At 38.0% G+C, this 20,492-nt stretch overlaps 1 protein-coding gene across 1 annotated transcript; it reads left to right on the forward strand.

Annotated features, from left to right (window-relative positions):
• The first annotated feature begins 307 nt into the window (after positions 1-307).
• TNFAIP8 (TNF alpha induced protein 8) lies at positions 308-20,492 on the forward strand. Its single transcript, XM_005429839.1, has 2 exons — positions 308-575; positions 18,603-20,492. Exons 1-2 carry the CDS (start codon positions 545-547, stop codon positions 19,166-19,168), a joined length of 597 nt encoding a protein of 198 aa, XP_005429896.1. The 5' UTR covers positions 308-544; the 3' UTR covers positions 19,169-20,492.

Below are 20,492 nucleotides of genomic sequence, written 5' to 3' on the forward strand. Positions count from 1 at the left end.
GGAGGCTGCAGAAGTAATTCCAGATAGCAAACAGTGTTGAAATGTACAATTTAGCCTTAAAAACAAAACAATTTAAAATAGACTTTTTTGCAAGTTAAGGGAGCCCCAGTGTGATTGTCAGTCACCGCAATCAGACACTGCTGTGCACTCAGGGCTTTTTTGGCCTCTCCTGCTTGCTTTCTCATACCACGTTGGCAAGCTGCAACAAGTGAAAACTCCACCCTTCCTACAGACTGGGGAGAATAAGATTCATAAACGGCAACAGCTGGCGAGTAAAACCGGGGTTTCTCTGAAGGTGCTGTTTTTTCAGTCACTGTGTGCAGCTGAGAAAGGGGCGGGATCTTTTCAAATAGGTTAGTTGTGATTTGCTGAATTCGTAGACTTTTCCCCTCAAAACCCCAGCCCTCTCTCTCTCTCTTTTTTTTTTTTTTTTTTCCTCCTTCTGAGAGAGAGAGAGAAAGGGAGAGGGAGAGAAGTTGACTTGCGGCTGCATCTCAGCACGCACGTCAGCGTCGATCTGGTCCCCAGAGCCTCGCCCGGCACCATGAGTTCGGAAGCCGATGAGCCCAAGGAAGGTACGGTTCTGAACTATTTACTTTCCTAATATATTTATTAGGGGAGGAAGTCCACACGCTGCTTCTCTCAGCATGGAGGAGGAGAGTTTCTGCTCTCTTTAGCTTTCGGGTGTTCAGAGGGGAGGGGAAAAGGCCTTTGCAAAAGTGTTGGAAGTCCTGGCGATTTTGCGGGATTCGAAGTGTTGGTACCCAGGGGTATCTGTCTGCCTCGGCAGTGGTAATTTACCCGCGCGTGGAGTACAGATAAGTGGAAGAAACAGTGTTTCAAAACACTGGTAGTCAAATGTCGAAAGAGGAAGATTTCTTTAGTTTGGAAGCACTGTATTTTTCAGCAAAAGAGGAAGTTGCATGGGGAGAAGTGAAAGGTCATTATTTTGGGAATATGGTTGATGCCACTTACTTCCCTGCAGATGAGTGTTCGTGTGTGCGTGTGTGTGTGTTAAAACAGAGGAAAGTGCCAAAGCTACAGCGTGCTGCTGCTTCTGGACTGGAACGTGTGGAGGGGCTGGAAGTGCTCCAACAAAAATGCAATTATTCCCTGGTGTTGATCGGGAGGGGGGGTGTGAGAGGGATTCGGACAGTGGGGAGCAAGCGGGGGAGGAGCAGGGCAATTTCCTGAAAGTGCCTATATACAAAAGAGCATTTATATAGATGAGGGAATAGGGCAGTGATGGGGTTGTATGCTGGATTTCTTAGAATGGAATTGATGTTTCATGGTTACATAAAGTCCTTAGGGGGACTCAAACATACAGACATCCAGTATGGCTGAGAAAAATACCTTTAAAAGCCCCAACAGAAAAGCAAGCAGTAAGGTGACCTAAGCATTTTGTATTTGGTAAAAACAAGAACTTTTCAGAATGTTTCAGGTGGTTTTCCCCTCATAGTCTGTACAACTTCCTTCACTTGAATATAACATTACCAGGGGCGTCTCTTTGCTTGCTTAAAAGAGGATTTTGTTGATTTGCAAAAAAGTCTCCTCGCACTGAATCAGAATTAATGCTAATAGTGCTGGTGGAACCTGATAAGTAATGGAGCCCAATAGCCTCTGTTTTGATATGAATAATCCTTATAGTTTTTTTCTTGTGAAATGAACAGCTGAACCAAAAGGCAGCTTGTCTTTTTTTTTTTTCCTTCTTTTTCTTTCCGAGAAGAAGGACGGATTTATTGAAAAGCAGAACTGTAAACATTATTTCTCTATAGAAACTTTGAAAAAGACAATATGTGAACTTTCTCCCTCAGTTTTACTGCAGGAAAGATCTGCTTGCATGCTATAGCAGGGAAGATCCTCTGGTTTATACAGGAAGCTCCAGACAGTTTTATGAAGCTGGCTATATTTGAAATGTAAATTTTATTGTTTGAAGAAATGTCTTACCTTCTTAGATGACTCTGACTCTTAAAATCAAATATGTTTGCCTTTCTGTACATTTCTTCATAAACAATTTGAGGTGCCAGGATTTTCATGCTGAAAAAAAGCATTTGAAGCAGGTGTCTGAGAAAGAAAGAAAAAAAGGGTAGCTTTTTGATTAGTTATTTTTAACTTGGGGAATATTTGGGTTTTGTTATTCTTTGTTCTTAATGTGTTAGAATGGAAAATGAAACAATAACCATTGTGGGAAGATGAGGTACAGATGTCACTGAGAAGGTTTTTCAGTCGGTCTGTAAACATATCCCAGGTAATATATTCAGATCTTTAAAAGAACAATTTAGAAAATGCATGAGAAAAGTGTGTATGTGAATAAAAACTGGTATTATCAGGTAAAAATGTAGAATTGTGGCTGTCACACTACTTTGCCTAGTCTGATTGAACATTTATGGAACCATAAAATATTGAAAAATGCAGTCAAATACCCGTGTATTATTAGTGATCCAGTGTATGTAGCATAAAATAGTCAGAGTCTTTCAACAAGCTCTGCTTCATGAAGAAACTTTGGTTTTTTGCATAAAGAAAATGGATGCTTCACAAATTCAAACTGAATGTGTGTCTCAGTCTTTTGACGCTGAGGATATATAATTTTTAAGTGGTTTACCAAAGGGGAGGTTGTTGATTTTTGCTTTAGGTGCAAGACTAAATGTCACTCTTAAAGAGAAATTCTGATTTGCCCACAAACTATATGGTCCCCCTAGGGAATCAGGAGGTAACTCCTGGTTATGGAAGGAGGAGAGGATACTCTTGGACAGTTACAGAACAGGTATTTTACCAGATCCTGTACATTTCAAGGCCAAAACTAGTGATGAAGGGTATAGTGGCTAATCTGCTACAAGCTAAAAAGTGAAAGTAGGAGAAGGCTACATGAGAAATGTTGGTTTAATGAATGTTTGTAAGCATAGGCAGATTTTTTTGTTTGGTTTCATTAAAGCAGAGGTTCTCAAATGGCCAGGAGCTGGTAAAGGGGTCTGTGAGGAGTTCTGAAGTTCAGTTGCATCTTCCAGGCGTGACTCCCATGTGTTGGAAGATCAGGCTTAGCGAAGAAGAGAGTTGAGGGTGCAGTAATAACACTGAACATTGTGTATGTTCTGCCAACGATCTGATGCTGAAGTGAGCAATACTTCACTTTCAGCTACTTTATACAATGGAGTTGCAGTAATTGGAGAACATTGAGATGTCTATAAAATTAGACTTAGTGTGGATTATTTTTAAAAATCTACATAACAAGATCCAAGATTGTAGGTTTTACTACTGTAAAAATGAACTATAACCACTGTTAGAATGAAATGCAAAATCAAGGTCAATTTTGAATGGCTAACTCCTAGAGATTTTCTTGTTGTAATTAATCAAATAAAGGTATAGCATTTGACCTCAAGTAAAATCTAATTTTTTAAACAGGCACAGAGACTAAAAAGACATTGCTAGAAGACAGGCATTACCCCACTGTATGTTACACTAATTGCTGAATATGGGGTATGCAGCAGTGTATGTGGGCTTTTCAGCCTCTGCCTTTGATGTCTTCATGGTCTGTATTAGAATGGTAACATGAAACAGGTTTTTTTTCCTCCTGCCATGCTGCTCAGTAACTTCAGAACAATCTCTGTATTCGTCTGTATCCCACCATGCTGTGGTAAATATGTGCATGTGTCTTTATGGCATCAATCTGTATAGCATTTACAGATTCCAACAACTGTCATGATATAAATAACCCTGTCACATTTTCTTGTTTTCATTGCTTTCACCCCAGATGAAACAAATCGTGTGTTAAAGTACATAAGAAGATTTACAGCATTTAACTGCATGGCATAATTTCACTCTGGTGTTGATTGGTGGCATGTCACCTGCCATGGAAAGTACCAAATGGTTTCAGGCTTTGATTTGACTGAATTCCTTTTTGAGATCTGAAGGAAATGTTATTAGTGTTGTTGTGTTAAAACTAATGCGTGCACATTTTAAAGTACATGGCAGCACCAATCAAGATTATTGTGATGTGAATGCATTTCTTCAATAGAGGGAAACAGTAATTTATGTAAAGCTCCAGAGAACTTCAGCCTCATGCTACAGGTTTTATGCAGTATATTTAAAAAATGGGAGAAGTCTAATATCTCAAAGGAAAAGTAAAATAATAACAGATATCAGGGTGAATGTAATACATAGCCTGTAGAACAAACTCAGACACAAGTAAGAGCCTTCATTGCACCTTTTTCATACTTAGTTTTGAATACCACATTTCAGGAGAGAGAGAGATCAGAGCATGCCTACAAGTGCTTGGAGATTTTTTTAGACACGATTAGCATTTTTTTAATCCAAATGAGATTACTGAAGAATGAGCTCACCTGTTTTGTTCCTTTTAGAACAACACAGGGGTTATAAAATCACAGAACAGCCACTGTTTCATGAAGTTGGTATTCCCTCCTATAAGTAGTGCTGGATTTGCTTTGACATTTTGGAGTCACCTCTCATGTGTGAATGTTTTCCAAGCTAGGATTTTGTTCTAGACAAGAAATCAACTGCTCTTGTGCTCCTACAGTCCACTTACTCCACCTACTCCATCAACGGGACTCAGTACTGTATCATTCTCCATCCCACTAATTCCAAAACTAGAATTTGTTAGAACCTGTTTTTATTTTATGACAATGATGGGAAATCCAAACTGTAGAAATAGAGCATGTAATTAGTACTTAACCCCACAGACTTGAATCACCTTCTGCTCTCACCCAAAAGACTAACAAATGTAGGCTTCCTTTGTTTCACCTGCTCTTTGCTTAGCCTCCCTTGTCAAGATAATAATCTTCATAAAACATTAAGACCTGTGCAACAGGGGCTTTTGTTGTAATAGTCTGGACAGTTCAGTTCAGAAGCATCATCTGGCCCCAGTGGGGGCCAGATGTCTTAGAGATCTTGATTACTCAATTTGAGAACTTTTTTTAAATCTCACAGATCACTTTCTTACTGTTGACGAGGAGAATGAAAAGATAGCTGGCTATGCATATCATGTACACAGCTTTGTAAATCATAGCAATGCTTGACAATTTGGCCTTTTGTGCAGTCCCTTCTATAGTTAATTGGAATTATTAATAGGACAGAGTGATAGGAAAAAAGTATCCCCCTAGTACAGGAAAGCAGGAAAAAAGAAAATAAGTTTGTGAGAATTTTGAAAGAATTATTACTAACCAGGTTCTGTAAAACCATATCACATATGCATGAGGAAAGCATTGCCAGAGGTACAAATAGCAGGGAAAAAGGAAAACAAAGAAGCTAAAACCTTGATGAAGAAGAAGCAATGGGAAATTTGGGGGAGTAAGAGTACTCCCCCAAGAGTTCATAGGCAAGTTGGAACTGGTAGATTTTTTTTTTTTTAGTGTAGTTTGGGTGACAGTATATTTAATGAAGTGAGATGCAGGAAATAAAGGTCTGTGAGGACAAAAACTGCCATGGTTTGTAGCACAGCTGCTGCAGCTTCATTGAGATATGGGCCCTTGAATCTATCAGTAGGAGCACTGACTTCAGGCTATTAAGCCATAGGACTCTGTAAGAAGCTCTGCACCTCTCCCCTTCAAAACTGAAAGAATGGTTGTTTTTATTTTCCTGGCCACATCAGGGTCATCTTTGACATAACCTGTTTGTGAGTGGATCAGATGGCCACTCTGTTTGCTTTTCCTACAGGCTCAGAATTTAATTAGTTGAACTGGTGGTTTTTTGTTGTATTACACATTTGGAAGTCCATATGCAGTAGTTGTTTTCTGCAGGACACATTGTACCTCATGTATTTGTTAATCTGTGCAGCTGGATCAGATGAGAAAGCTAGGTGGTAATTTGAGCACAGGCCATGGGATAAACATGGACTGTAGCTGATAGATTACTTCAGAGAATCACTGAAACTTAACAGGTTAATCATTTAGCTGTGATTGTAGGGTTGAATGCTAGGTTGCTTTGAGAAAATTCCATTAATATAATTATACTTATGCAATCAAAGCCAAAATGAATTGCAAGTTTCACATGCTTGGTTTCAAATAAGATACAGTCCCTTGAGCTATCTGGTTGATAGAGAGAATCACAGATTAACTGAGGCTCTAGGGAATTTCTAGAGGTCACTGAGCACAACCTTCCACTGAAGGCCGAGCCAGCTTCAAAGTTGGATCCAAATTCAAAGTTAGATGAGGTTGCTCAGGCTTTTTCCAGTTGCATTGATACTGTCTTTGAGAGTGGTGATGCCACCACTTCTCTAGCAACCACTTTTCTAGTACTTCAGTGTTTGGTAACACTTGCTATTTTGTTCCAAATGAGACTTCCCCATGATGCTGCTTGTGTCTCTTGCCCTCTTCTCTTTTGCTGTGCATCCTCAAAAAGAGCCTGGCTCTGCCTGCTCTGTAACTATTCAGTAAGAAATTGCACATGTTGGTAAAGGAACGCTGTTATTTTGATCAAACCTGACACTCTCAACACATCTTTGGTATCAGGTGCCCCACCTCCCTAACTATGCTGGTCACAGCCTGTAGGACCTGCATCCATTTGCCAGCTCCTTTTTTTGGGGAGATATTGTGGAGCCCAATACTGTTCATAGTATTCCACATAAGGGAAGAAAGCAGTTTGGTTTCAGGTTCTACGAGTAGAACTTTTTCATCTTCTGAAATTGTTTCTTATACTGGAGACTTAGTTTCCCAGTCTTCCTTTCATTTATCTGTGATCATAGCATTTGCTGTATCATGGTACTTACACCTTTGGGTTGTTTTCCTCGGGGACTTTGCAAACAATGGACTGCCACAAATGAGACAGAGGTTGGAGACCAGGAGCAAAAGTCAGAGAATCTCTGCAGAGTCAAAAGAAATACCTGGGTAAGGGAAGGGCCTTGCACGGACACTTGGTAAAGCTGTATTCTTTACCAGTACTACTTCCAAGCATAGTAACAGACTAAATTACTTCTAAGAATAATGAGCGTTTTGTTATACATTAGCCAGGAGTAGCTTAAGGAAAAATGTAACACTAATTGTAATTTGCAGTTTTTATCCAAAAACACCCAACATTTCTTCTATGAGTATCGATTTATGATTTGGTCAAACCTCCCATTAAATATTACAGTTTCAGAGGGTTCTTAAATGCTGCTTTTTGAGAAGCAAAATGCATCCCCTCTCCACTCAGTCATTTAGTGTCCCTCTAATAATAAATAAAGCAAATGAAAACTATGTTGCAGGTGTTATCTCAAAATTCTGGGCTGTTTTTTTGCTATAATTAGACTACAAAATGTGGTAAAAGGGGAGCATTTCAAAAAGAGAAATGTTTTTATGCTATTTCGTGAAACAATATCTGGTTTTCATTTCTCCATACTCAATAGAAGTACTACTTCAGTAGTAGGCTGAAGTAGTTTAATCTATTTCATAGTGACTTTAAAGCAAAAATTACCTTTTTTTCATATTTTAAGATTATTTTTTCATGTTTGCATATTGGTTAGATGCTTCATAGATCCAGTAGTATCCAGCAGTAGTACTGGTACTAGTAGCAATTGCTGTTTATGAATTTGTAAGAAATTTGATGCTTAAACTGGCTGTTCTGCATTAATGAGTAGCACTAATCTGAACAATAGCCTTATACATATTGACTCTGAGGTGGTTTTTTTATGGTGGGAAATCTGAAAGTTACAGATGTTCATGTTTTCTTGGTTTGCATATTTATATTTGATGAGTTGCTTGTGTTTTTTAATGGTAGGTGTACACTTCCTGTTTTGTGGACGCGTCTCTGTCATGACTACAGAACAGGATACACAGTGGCATTAGCTGCATTTTATTAAATGCAATTGCCAAAATCTCAGTTCTTTTAACCATTGTGTCAGCAAAAGCACAAGCCTTAAACCCATTGTTATTTGGAGACAGTCTTACTTTGAGGGAGAAGGAGAGAAACTGAGAGGCCTGTTCTTTGAGATATTCATTCTACATTCGAAACTTTGGGATGTTTTCTCACAAATTTTGTTCTTATCCCTAAGATTCTCTGCGTAAGTTGGGTGGTGATTTGACTCAGCTTCATCGGTTAATTCCCTGTCCCAGTTCTGGTGTGTGGTTTGTTTCTGTTGCTTGGCTGGCATGCAGTGGGAAGGAGAGAGCTCACATCTCTGGGTGGATTGGATGTTGGATTCAGTCTGGGGAACTTGGCGTTCAAAATCTTCCCCACAGAACTGTTTCAGCAGAAGCAATATACAGGATTGGATACGCACTGTATAAACTAATTTAATTTTCCCTACCTTTTGCAGAATTTAGTATCAGCATTTGTAACTATGCAGATTAGTAGTGAAAGGTCAGATAGTCTATTTTGCATAGCAGTAGGAAAAACCTACGTTTCAGTTTGACAGATAATGTACAAATGTCAGAGTGTCTGCAGAGTCCTGTTCCTGCTGGCAGTTTGCAGTAATGAGAATAAATTGCAGTAAAGTGGGAATAAGCACCTAATTTATTTGAGAGCATTTATCCTTGAAAGGTTTGAAACCTGAAATTCCAGGGACATAATCTGAGATGATTTTGTGTATCTGTAAAGGCCAGTAATTGCAAGTTTCTCTAAGGCATTGCTAGCTGCCCTGTGATTTTAGTGGATCTCTAAGAATGTGATACCCTCAAGTCCCTATCCCAAAATATTTACATTCATACAGCAATTAATGAAGAACTGACTGAATGCATGCACAGGCAAGCATGCATTTAATTAACTTCAAAGAGGTGTGGAGAAACCTTTGAAAAATGCAGAAACTCCATTGTCTTAAAACCTGAGGCTTTAATGAGGAATGGTTTTGCTTTGGCTGTGTCCACTTCGCAAAACTATTCTACAAAGACAATTGTATTTCTAGAAAGATTAAAATTTTGGTTTAATATTAATGGAAGTGAGCAGATGACTCTGGCGAATACTTCAGTTACTGATTCCAAGGGCTGTTTTTTCCTACTTGTAAATGAGAAAATGAATGGGTGTTTCTGTTAACCTAAAAACACTTGTTTTAAAAACATTCACTGAGAAATAGTGATGTAGACTTCTTTAGGAACTTGAAACAATGAATCATAAATTTAAGCATCTGTGAACAGTAATGGTGGATACTTCAGGAAGGGGTAGGAATAAAGTTTGACTCTGGTCTTGTGGTGAGATGTCCTCATCAAGCTCACAGCCCTGTCCTCAATGCTGGAAATTAGAGATTTAAATTCTGTGATGCAGGATATTGCGTCATGGATGTATGTTTAAACTCCCATTTCTTTGCAACAAGCGGTTGGTATCAAAATCAGTAACTTGCAGTTAAATGTTGAACCCTTTTTTGTGACTTGTTATTTGATGTCATGCAGTTGGGGAGGAGAGGACATTATGGTGAGGAAAGGAGAAAGTATTGACTTTTTTTTTCAGTGCAAACATTTGAAATTTAAATTGATGCTTTTTCTATTCACCACTTGAAGGCTTTCCTTCTGGTTCAAATTTGCTTTCCCTCCTTCTTACTATGGGTAATAATCTTGGAAAACTGAAGGTGCAACAAGCTTTCTTGCTATTGTCTGCCCTTTCATAGCTGATCAGTGCTGTCCATTGCTCAGCTGAAAATTTGATGCCACTGCAAAGTAAAGAAGCTAAATTGTCAAATTCTGCAGCAGTCAACAGCTGTAAAAAACAGTGCAGTCAAGTCTCATATGCTTTGCCCCAAGAAGAGGATTACAGAGAAGCTGCAGGTTTAACAAATCACAGAACAGTTGAGGCTGAACAGGGACCTCTGGAGGCTGTCCAGTTTTCAGTCAGTAAATACACTTGCAACCTTTAAAAACAAATAGGATTATTACTGCTTTGCTAGATAACAGAGTTCTGTATCCAAATAATATTGCCTCCTGATGTAAAAGAGAATGACAGGGTCAGACGTAATGTTTAACCAGAGATTCAATTTTACAGAAGAAGATTAAATTGCTAAATATTGAAGACCTAATTTTTCTCTTATGATTTATATTCCACTATTACTTAAGGACATGAATGAAAGCAAAACCAAACTCATAGGATATGTGGGGTGGTGGATTGGTGTTTTGACAGTCTTAAGTTATGTTTGAGAGTTTTGGTGTTAAGTCAAATATTTTAAAGGTGGGTTTGGATGGCACTAGTGGGAACAAAGAGGAGACGAAGCAAAGCTTATGGAAAATAAACTGTGTACCTGGGTCTTGGAGAGCCTGTTCTGAGCTGACAGCGAGGGAGAAGTGAAGATAAAAGACTCAGCCTCGTGTTTCACGACTGGATGTTTGGATAAAGGTTGTGATGGTATGGATACAGAGGATACAGGCTGTAGCTACTAAATAATGGGAAAAGAACTTAAAACTTAGGGGTTGGTTTATTTTGCTCCTTGTGGAATAGGAAAGTAAACATGTTAGGTGTGCAGAGAAAATTACCATTTCAGTCACCAGTTGTAGTCTTCCATAATCATGGAAGCAGCCATGAGTGACTGGTATGGAAGACAGACAAAGCACATATTCTCTGTACAGCCATGCATTGGATGCCATAAAATGTATCCTTTCTTGTAAAAAAAAAAGTAGTAAAAAATTAAAAACTGAAAAAGAGATTAAGGGTGCTACTAGTGTATTAGGCCTAAAAAACAGCTGATATCTGATAAGTAAAATTCTTAGATGGGATAATTTTGTGTATTCTTTATTATCTACATTCAGTGTTGATATTTTAAATGAATATACCAACCAGACACCTGAGAACTGAAAGCCCTGGGTGTTGCCACTAGATTTTATGCAGCTAGCCTGTAGCTGTGGCAGTCTTCAGTGCCTCAGAAGTTGGTTTTATATATATATAAATATATAATATATATGTCTTTTAAAAATAATATACACATATATGCACATATGCACACACACATAAAGTTAATGGTAGCAATCCATCCTGCTTTAAACATTAAAGTGAAAGACAGATATCAAGGGAGTCCCATCTTCTCTGTAAGAAACAGACAGTGCAGCTACAGATTGACAGGGAGAAGAATAGAGAGCCAGAACTAGAAATACAGGAAAAACATTTTTAACTAGTTTCAAAGACATTGTAAGATCCCTCACAAACTTCTGTGTCATTTGAACTCTCTGAAGCCTCTGCTTTGACTTTCTTTACATGTGATTCAAATACATGCCCTTTGCATTTTGATGGCCAGGTTGTGACATTTGCCTTGTGATTGAGTTCCCTGTCCCTCTCATGCCAGATTGGCATCTCATTTGGACCTTCCAGTTCATTGTATTTTTGCAACATGCCAAATTGCATTTTATCCAATGGATTCCAAGTTCTTCACGGCTGCTGGTCTCAGAGGTTTTCCTTCTGTGTTCAAGCCAGGAACTCTTTTTTTATATGTATGTAGTTCCTGTGCCTACAGCTAAGTGTCTTGGGGTTCATTTTTTGTGAGAAAACATTATTTTTGCCAGGATGGTTGCAAGAGCAATTAGATGCCACTTTTTCAGATTTCAAATTTAGGATGCCACTTGGCTTAGGGAGCTTGGCACTGTTGCTTTAGTGCAGTTTGGTATGTATTTCTAAGGCTGGACAAAATACAGAGTACCTGCATTGCATTTGATTGATTGGAAGGAATGACATAAGATACACTTTATTTCCTGTGAAAAGGTTTGTCAGCATTATTATTCACTGTGCATGGACACTTGGTACATACAGAGGAACCTGATACAGTCCTGAAAGGACCAACAGCTGAAATATACAGGCTGTGTATTTAACAGCACTGCACCAGTTGTTACATTCCAACAAGGATAACAAATGGTGGCAGAGGACTGAAATACCAAATTAAGTTCATAACACTGCTCTGTGTGACTGTCATTTTCTTGGTTTAGTATCCAGTGTATTCTGAAATATTCCGAGAGCAGTCATCTGAAGTAAATCTGATTTTTTTTTCCTTCTTTTTAAAGCTATGCTGTTAATTAAAATACATGCAGAGGTTTTGGGGGAAATGGCTTTTAGAAGGCTTTTAAAAATTTCTAAATCAGCTACAGTATATGTATCATGTGATGCATAGGCTGGCTGTGGGAAGCACAAGCATGTAAAACCAGAATAACTTGTTGGCACTGACTGCTCCCATGGGACTGCAAAACTCTGTAACATTCTTATTGGAAATAGCATAATTCCATGCTACTCTACTCAGCCTTAACCTTCAGGTACATTTTTTGGCAATTCTTCTCACCTCTTGACCAAAAAAAGTACTTTATTTTCTGGGGTTTTTTAATGGTTTGGTTTTGTTTTTGCAGCTAGAATGTGGATCATCTTTTGTGGTTCATAAAATTTTGGACATTTTAATACATTAATATTAGAATTAAATAGCAAATCTAGAAGCATAAAACAGTATCACATGCAAACATATTGGCAATGACTTACTGAGCATTTTATTGGGTGAGAAGAAGCTGTTCTAAATGGTGTTTGCTGGCTTTTCTTTTATTTTTCCCATGTTTCTGCAGATCAATAAATGCCCGCTTTCAGTTTGAGTATGCAGCTCAGACATACTCTGTATTTTCAAAAATGCTTCATTAGCCATATTTTTTTCTGAAATTTATTGATTAACTGTTACTCCAGAGTGACTTGCAGCCTCATAGCTGACTTCCAAATCCAGTAAGACTGCTCATGCAATATTTGCCATGCATAAAGCTTGGCTTCAGATGGGGTGTTTTTCCTTTTGAAGGTCTTCCAGTGTGAATGCTAGAACTAGTGCACACTGCTTGAATAATTAACATTCTCATTGTATGCTCAGTTGGTAACAATTATGGCAAGACAGAATTTAGTGCAATTTACTTTACCTGTTAGGAAAACTGTAAGCAAATGTTACTCATGAAAGAATGCTTTGTATGCATTGAAAATTTTAGTTAAAACTGTTTTCTAGTTAGAATCGGTATTCATATATAAACCCCTCTTTTTAAGCACAAGGTGCCAAGCAAAATATTTGATCTTCCAATAAGGACCTCGTGTACATGAATCAAAAAACTAGAGGTGCATGTGAAAGAAGCAAGTACTGTACAGGGCCCTTGTTTGAGGGGTTTTTTTCATTCCCCCTTCTGCACTTGGCCATTTGCGGTCTGGGTTTTCCACTGCCTGATGGTGCTTGCCCATGTGCCTTGCTGACGTCCTTCTGTCAGTAAACTCTGGCTCTCCTGGTCTCTTCCCACTCCTGCCCTCAGCCAGTTGCGAAGTTGCAGTCCCAGTGTCTGAGGTTGAAGAGTGAAAGCTCTCAGAGTGTTTCTGGGCTTGCATGTCTGGTAGAAGCCTCAGTTTTCATCGGCTTCTGAAAAGCCAAGAAGGGAACAAATGCTTGTGAATGTGGAGACTGGCCAATATGCTGAAGTGGCCGCCTGGGAGCTGCTGTAATTTTGGAAGAAATTCTAGAAGAATTTTGGGAAGGATTGTAAGGATTTTAGCATACCTCTCACCCAGGAAACTTTGAAGCACTGAGATAAGAATCAAAACACTGACTCTCCTCTTAAAATAGAAAAAAGAAAACAGCATTAAAAAACCTTTTTGAAACTGTGACTCACTCAAATGGTTATTAAGAAGAAGCTATATATATCGCTTGGCAGCTAGAAAAATCAACTTACCTTGTTCATATCTGAAGACTTCATAGTATGTACCCTACCACTCAAGTTTTTTAATCATATTGTCATGTAATAAGTACATTGTGAAAATTGTTACTGCCCTGGTAACAGATTTATAACTATTCTGCCTATTTTGTACCTCAGGACGTGTTTGTTCACTGGTACTTACTCTTGTAGTTTATCACCTTTGGAGCTTTACCTTACTGAAGTCACGTATTTATATGTGAATTCATATATGTATATGCTTCTGTATTTATTTTTTTTTATGTTTCTGGCCTGTGTCATTCCTGAAAACAAGGGTAGACCTGTGAAGATCCAGAAAGCAGAAGACAAAAAAAGATAAAAAATTCAGTAATTCTTTCATATCAATCCCTTCATGTCTAGGCAATCTCATGATTTTGGAAGTGCGTGACTCATGGTCACATACACTCAGAGAGCATAACACTAATTCCACTTGATTTCAAGTTGCCTCCCTCCAGGGAAATAGTACTCTTTCACTACAGGAGTCTGACTGAACATGCATGTATGGCATGTGCAGGCTTTTAGCTGTAGTTCTCACACACTGCAGAGAGGCAAACCCACAAATCCATGCAGGATTCCTGTCAGGAAGTCCGCTCCCACATTTCTCAATCCAATGTCATAATCTTTTAAATGCTGCCTGCAGCCTTCAGTCAGTGCTGTCCCTTTCCTCTCAAGCCCATGTTGATGTTTTTGTTCCCAAAAACCCTCATCATTTTTTGGGTCTTAACTTGTGCAGCATGTGATGTTCCAGTCTCTAAAATGAAAACTGGGTCTCAGGTAACAGTATTTCACAGTCATATTTTCTCTTCTTTTTGGACTGTTCTGTCAACACAGTGAGTCTCAGAAAGCTCAGCTTTTGACTTGACCATGGAATTTATGATGGTTCACTGTAATTTTTTTTCTGGATGCTTTTTTTTTCTGCTCCTTCATAATGAGAAGTTTAAAAATACTCTGTGACTCAAGTATTCATTGTCAATGTGCATGATATCGCATACACTCAGCGGCAAGTGATGTTGAATCTACCTTAGACTGCTGTCTTGTGGAAGGAAAAAAGCTGGGTTTTTTCCAAATACGACCCTTTTTTTTAAAATTTAAATAAAGTTGAGACATAGGGTATGTGGTAATAGTGTAATAGTCATTTGCCACAGTACGGAGGGAGTGTGCTAGCTTCCATGCAAGGGAAAAGTCAGCATTGTAGCCATAAGTATGAGCCTTCTTGTACTTTTATAGCAGTCTCCTGAGAGTCTATTAACCACAATTTTAAATTTTCACTGAAAGTTTACACGTCCACCACAGTTTAAGGAAAACCTCTGTATGGTAAAATACTTTGGGAAAAACACATCCAGAATAAATATTGGACATTCTACATGTCCAATATTTACTCATTTTAATACACAGAATCCATATTATATACTGTATTAATACCATGTTAATACCATATACTGTGTGCTTGGCTATGAAAATCAAAAAGTTTCATAATCACTAAGCTCACAGCTTTCACAGGAGGCTATCTCTAGCACCTTGTTCGCTCGTTTAAATAATAATTTAGGAGATTTTGCAGATGTCTGCATTATTCCCAAGATTGATCCTGTGAATTTCAAAGTAATGGAAGCAGGATTTCCTCTGAGAGCCTTTCCTCTAGGACTACTTTCCTCTTTGGAGGCATGGCTTTACTGCACATAATCATGCTTATTTAAGAAGTTTGTGCAGAAAATGACATCCCAAAGGGGTTGTCAAAAAATGATTTCAAAGGGGTATTTTTACATGATAACCTTATAAAAGGTGAAGTACAAAACTGCAGAGTAAAGAAATTGGAGCTATAAAGAGCAGTCATGAGGTAAACCAAACTGTGAGATGCTTAAAATTAGTGGTATTACTTGCAGATCACCAGAGAAATGACACTATTTCAGTTTGAAGTGCAAGGATGTAACCTGTCAACACAAAAGGTGTGGTCAGACATCCAGGCCAGCTACTGTAATCACTTTCAAAAGGTGTCTACATATGACTGTATCCCTAAGTAGTTGTATAAAGGTGCATTTTCAGGTGCTGGTATCTGAAATTGCATCACAAGTTTGAAAGGGGGTGCCTGGCAGCCCTTTGCCTTGGGAGCGCTGCCCTCCCCAGCAGAACCTGTGAGTCAGGCACCTCTGATATACTGATGAGCATCTCCACTTGCAGATACCCAGGTCAATGTTTTAAAAACCTTTTCTGGACACGTCACCTGTGCTCTCGAGTCACAGGAGCTTTCTTCTCCCTCTCTGTGACTTGTTCCAGTTGTCAGTTGGCAGGAACAGCCCTCAGTGTTGCTCTGCTCACTCGGCGCTGCAATTTCCTTTCAGCTCTCTCTTTGAGGAAGTGAAACCACTGAGATGTGGTGGTTTTTTTTTGAGGTGCCAGAGCAAAATGAAGCACTGCAGGCAGGAGAGAAAGGTAGCTGAGAAGAGCTGCCCTTACAGCGAGGAGGAAAACCCCATAACCTTTCTGTGATTGCTTCTGACAATGTTTCAAAGCACACGATAAAGTGTGCGCTGCATTTACCAGAATAAATACGCCACAGGCCAGTCTTCACCTTGGGTGTTTTGCTTCTCTTTCTGCTGTCAGCAGTAAAAACTGCAATTACATTAGATGAACAAGTAAGTAATACCTTTACTGTTATTTAAGGAAGTATGTGTGTTCATTCTGAAGAAACTCTGTACTCTTACTGCTTAAACTGAGTTTTATTCAAGCCATGAAATAAATTTTAAGTCTTTCTGTCATTGGTAAGGAGGAAAAATTCTGATTATAAACTACAAAGAGTTAGCAAGTTCCTTTTTTGGATTGGCTGAAAGACTGAAGTATGAAATTTACATATTTAGCAATTAAATTAGAACCCATGTAACAGCACAGGGAAAATGAAACTAACTTCTAGTGTACTTATAGCAAAGTAGATGGAAAGTAAGCCATGCTGGTTAGCCCCAAAACTTGGACAGATAATAGAAAAATACCTTAAGAGTTTGGCAGCTTTCAGAATGGAGCAGTTCCTGTTTTGGTTAGCAAAGGTAACTACATGTTGTGTTGTACTTTGTAAAATGTAAAATTATGTAATGTAAGAGGGCTTTTTTTTTTTTTAACTGTAAAATATTTAGCCTACTGCCAAACAGTAACTGCTGTTAGTAGGAACATATCTGTGTGGAGTGTCAGAAAGAAGACATCATAAGCATTAATAAGAAGACTTTAATTGATAAAAGTTATGAAATAACAATTGATATTCCTGTTTTGGAAGAGAAAGTTATCATTCATCCATAGGTCTTTGTAAAGCATTGGCTGTTGAGTTCTAGTATTTGATCACCCTTTGGAAAACATGGATTAGTTCTACTTTAATAGTAACCCTTGCAGTTTTAGCTTTAAAAATACAGAAAGAAAATCAAATATTTTCAGTTCAAAATGACTGCTCAGCATCGTTCATGTCTTCCTGTATTTTTGTGGTTGAGAAGTGTGTCTGTCTTGTGATCTTGAGTGCTTTGCCCAAGATAGTTAACAAGGGGTTCTTTGGTTTTTGAGTGTCCTCTTGCAGTAAAGATTTAAAAAAATGTGCTCAGACAGTTCATACTTCAAAACAAAATACTGATATGCACTGAAAGTTGTAATGAACAAACCTGCTTGAAGGTTTATGGGATGATAAAAAGGGAGCTTGTTATTAAGTTTCTCAAAGATACTCTTGAATTAAAAATACAGACTTGTGTTTCACGTCCTGAAGGACAAGTTTCTTCTATTTGCTGGAACCCCTGAGGCACCCTGTGTCCGAACACACCCAGCTGCCCACATACCAGCAGTTAAGAGGAAACCTTTTCCAAATTCAGGGACTTACTGTCTGACATCTGCAGGGTTGATGTTTTCATTAAAAGAAAAAAAAAAAAAAAGAAAATATTTCCAGTCCCTGTGTTTGCTAAGCAAACCTTTCATATGTGTAGTAAATGTAAACAGATGTAGTCTTCCTTCCCCCTGTCTGAGACTCCAGGAGAGCTGCAGCACAAAGGCAGCCATTTCCCAGACAACTCTACCTGAAAATACCAGCTCACATGTGTCTTAATGGAGAGAGTGCTGCCCAGGGAGTGTCAGAAAATTGTTGCTAACAACAGAACAAGTGATAACCTTTCACAAGTCAAGTTTCTGAAGCATTGTTTGGGGTCTTTTAACAAGAACCTTTTGTTCTTTTGAACAAAAGTACAAACCAGTCATTGGGTGTAATCAAACATAATTTTAGAAGTGGAAATGTGGTCTAGGATCTACTTCATTGGTCACAAAAAGATACATTTAAAAGGTTATGCTCACAATTGTTATGACAATCCCTAGAAAGTAAATGTCTTGCTTTTACTGCATAAAATATAGGACATAGAAATGTTAATCTTTACCTGTTTTTCTTCTGAAAACCAGTGTCTTCAGATTCCATCCAGAGAATCTCAGTGTTGTTTGCTGACCCATGATATTTAGGCTTCCTTTTGTATTTCTGCATGGATATCTATAGATATGTATAAAATAGATATCTTTAAAAAAATTAATGTGTTGTGTCTGCATTCACTGATCATGTAAAATGCTAAGCAGGAAAAGGCTTTGTAACGGTTGCTTCACTGAATTGTTATCTTTATTTGAGTATCAGTTGTTATTTGTCATGACATTGAAATAATCCTGGTTTCAGATTTCATTACGAATGTGAGAATCAGATTAGATTTGTGACTCATCTGATCAAATGGCAGTTTTATTGCCTCAATTTGAAATTCCATCAATCCATATATAGAGAGAGCTTCTAAACCATTTCTGAGCAACTTCAGTTGGTATTTTCTCAAAAGTAAAACTGTCTGAAAGAACGTAAACCTAAAGACAAGAGAGTTCTAGGGATTTAAATATGGGGTTTTTTCTGCAACTATGTTGCGTTATTTTTGTGGCACTTAGTAAGACTATTGTGAATGTATAAATATTCCTCAACTTGCTGTCCAGAGATTGTCTGTTTCAAAGTACTGACTGCACACTTTTTTCTTCTCCTAGTGGCCACAGATGTCTTCAACTCCAAAAGTCTGGCCATTCAGGCCCAGAAGAAGATCCTTGGAAAAATGGTGTCCAAATCAATAGCAACTACTTTGATCGATGATACAAGCAGTGATGTTTTAGATGAGCTTTACAGAGTAACAAAGGAATATACACAAAATAAAAAAGAAGCAGAGAAGATAATCAAAAACCTCATTAAAATAGTCCTCAAATTGGCAATTCTCTACAGGAACAACCAATTTAATCAAGATGAAATAGCACTGATGGAGAAATTCAAGAAGAAGGTTCATCAGCTGGCTAAGACCGTGGTCAGTTTCCATCAGGTGGATTATACCTTTGACAGGAACTTTTTGTCCAAACTATTGAATGAATGTAGAGAGCTGCTCCATGAAATCATTCAGCGTCACCTAACTGCGAAGTCACACGGACGCGTCAACAATGTGTTTGATCACTTCTCTGATTGTGAATTTTTGGCTGCCTTGTACAATCCCTTTGGACCTTATAAAATCCATTTGCAGAAACTTTGTGATGGGGTCAACAAAATGCTAGATGAGGGGAACATATAAGTACTTGTATTATAGGTGACTGCCTATGAGTTATTTGTAGATGGAACACTGTTGATTTATGAAGGAATAAGGGAGCATGCAAAGAGGTTTTTTTACATTATGACAAATCTTTCCTAAATATCTCTATTAATTGATTTCTTACTATGCGCTATCTGTTGCTATTCAGAGTCCATCTGGAAGAAAAACTGCACATGACTTTTTTTACTGTGCTTTGCCTATGGAAACAGCTTGAAAAAGATAATCAAACAGAATGGTTCAAGTAGAGTAAGAGTCTTGCAAGATAGATATACAAACCAAAACAATATGCTGTCAATCCACATCTTTCATAGATTTACAGAATTAATTCTTAACTATCAGAATCCAGTAATGTTAGTAACAGACTATCATGGTGATGGTACACTCTGTAATTTCTTTAATTTACTTGTAAAATAGACATATTTGATTCAGTTATAGTCTTTTATGCTCCCTGCACAGATAACAGCTTCCTAGTGTTGCCATTATGAAGCATTGAGTTTTAAATAAAATCAGTGATGCTGTCACATAGAGTCTTAAAAGCAGGCTTGTGCATCTCCAGCTCAGAGGTGAAAACTTCCTGTCTGCCAGGCAGGATCTCCCAAGGAAGAGATCCTTATAGATCTGCACAGGTGCTTGCTTCCTTTGACCACATGGGGATTATTTGAGGAATAAGCTACAGGAAAATAGCTGAACAGGGGAAGAGCATTCCCATGAAACTGCTTGTGGTACAGAATTTAACTCTGCCTATGATAAGATAAAACACAGTGACTTCTCTGTGCAATTCCTTAAGATTTTTAGAATTCTGCTAGTAGAATCATAGAATCAATCATTTGGATTGGAAGGGTCACAATTCTTCTTGAAAAGATGTGAGTCAGTATATCTGATACACTAGTCTGATGTGTACGATGATGTGAATTCACCAAAGTTGATAAATAAATTGCAAGCCAATTTGCTTTGTGCACAATGAAAGTAGAAACAGAAATTAATGTTATCATTGTGTTATATACTATTTAACTAATGGAAAAATGGAACTTTAAATAAATTTTTTTCTTCTTTTCTTACTTCTTACCTTTTATCCTTCTTTTTCTTCCTCATCTTCTCTCTGCCTTGACATTGGGGATAAAAAATGTGACTTTCTAGACACTGTAATGTACTTAAAAGCATGAAGTTAATACATTTCAAACAGCCAAAGACTTTTTGTTAGGAAGCATGTAAAGATTTTGCTGTTTATTTAATTGCCAGTGTTTTTGCTGTTTGCTGTGTCCTTTTGTTTTAATGAGTAAACCAAAGAATATTTGCACTCCAAACT

This window comes from Geospiza fortis, unplaced genomic scaffold, assembly GCF_000277835.1.
Source record: "Geospiza fortis unplaced genomic scaffold, GeoFor_1.0 scaffold1111, whole genome shotgun sequence".
Classification (NCBI taxonomy): Eukaryota; Metazoa; Chordata; class Aves; order Passeriformes; family Thraupidae; genus Geospiza; species Geospiza fortis.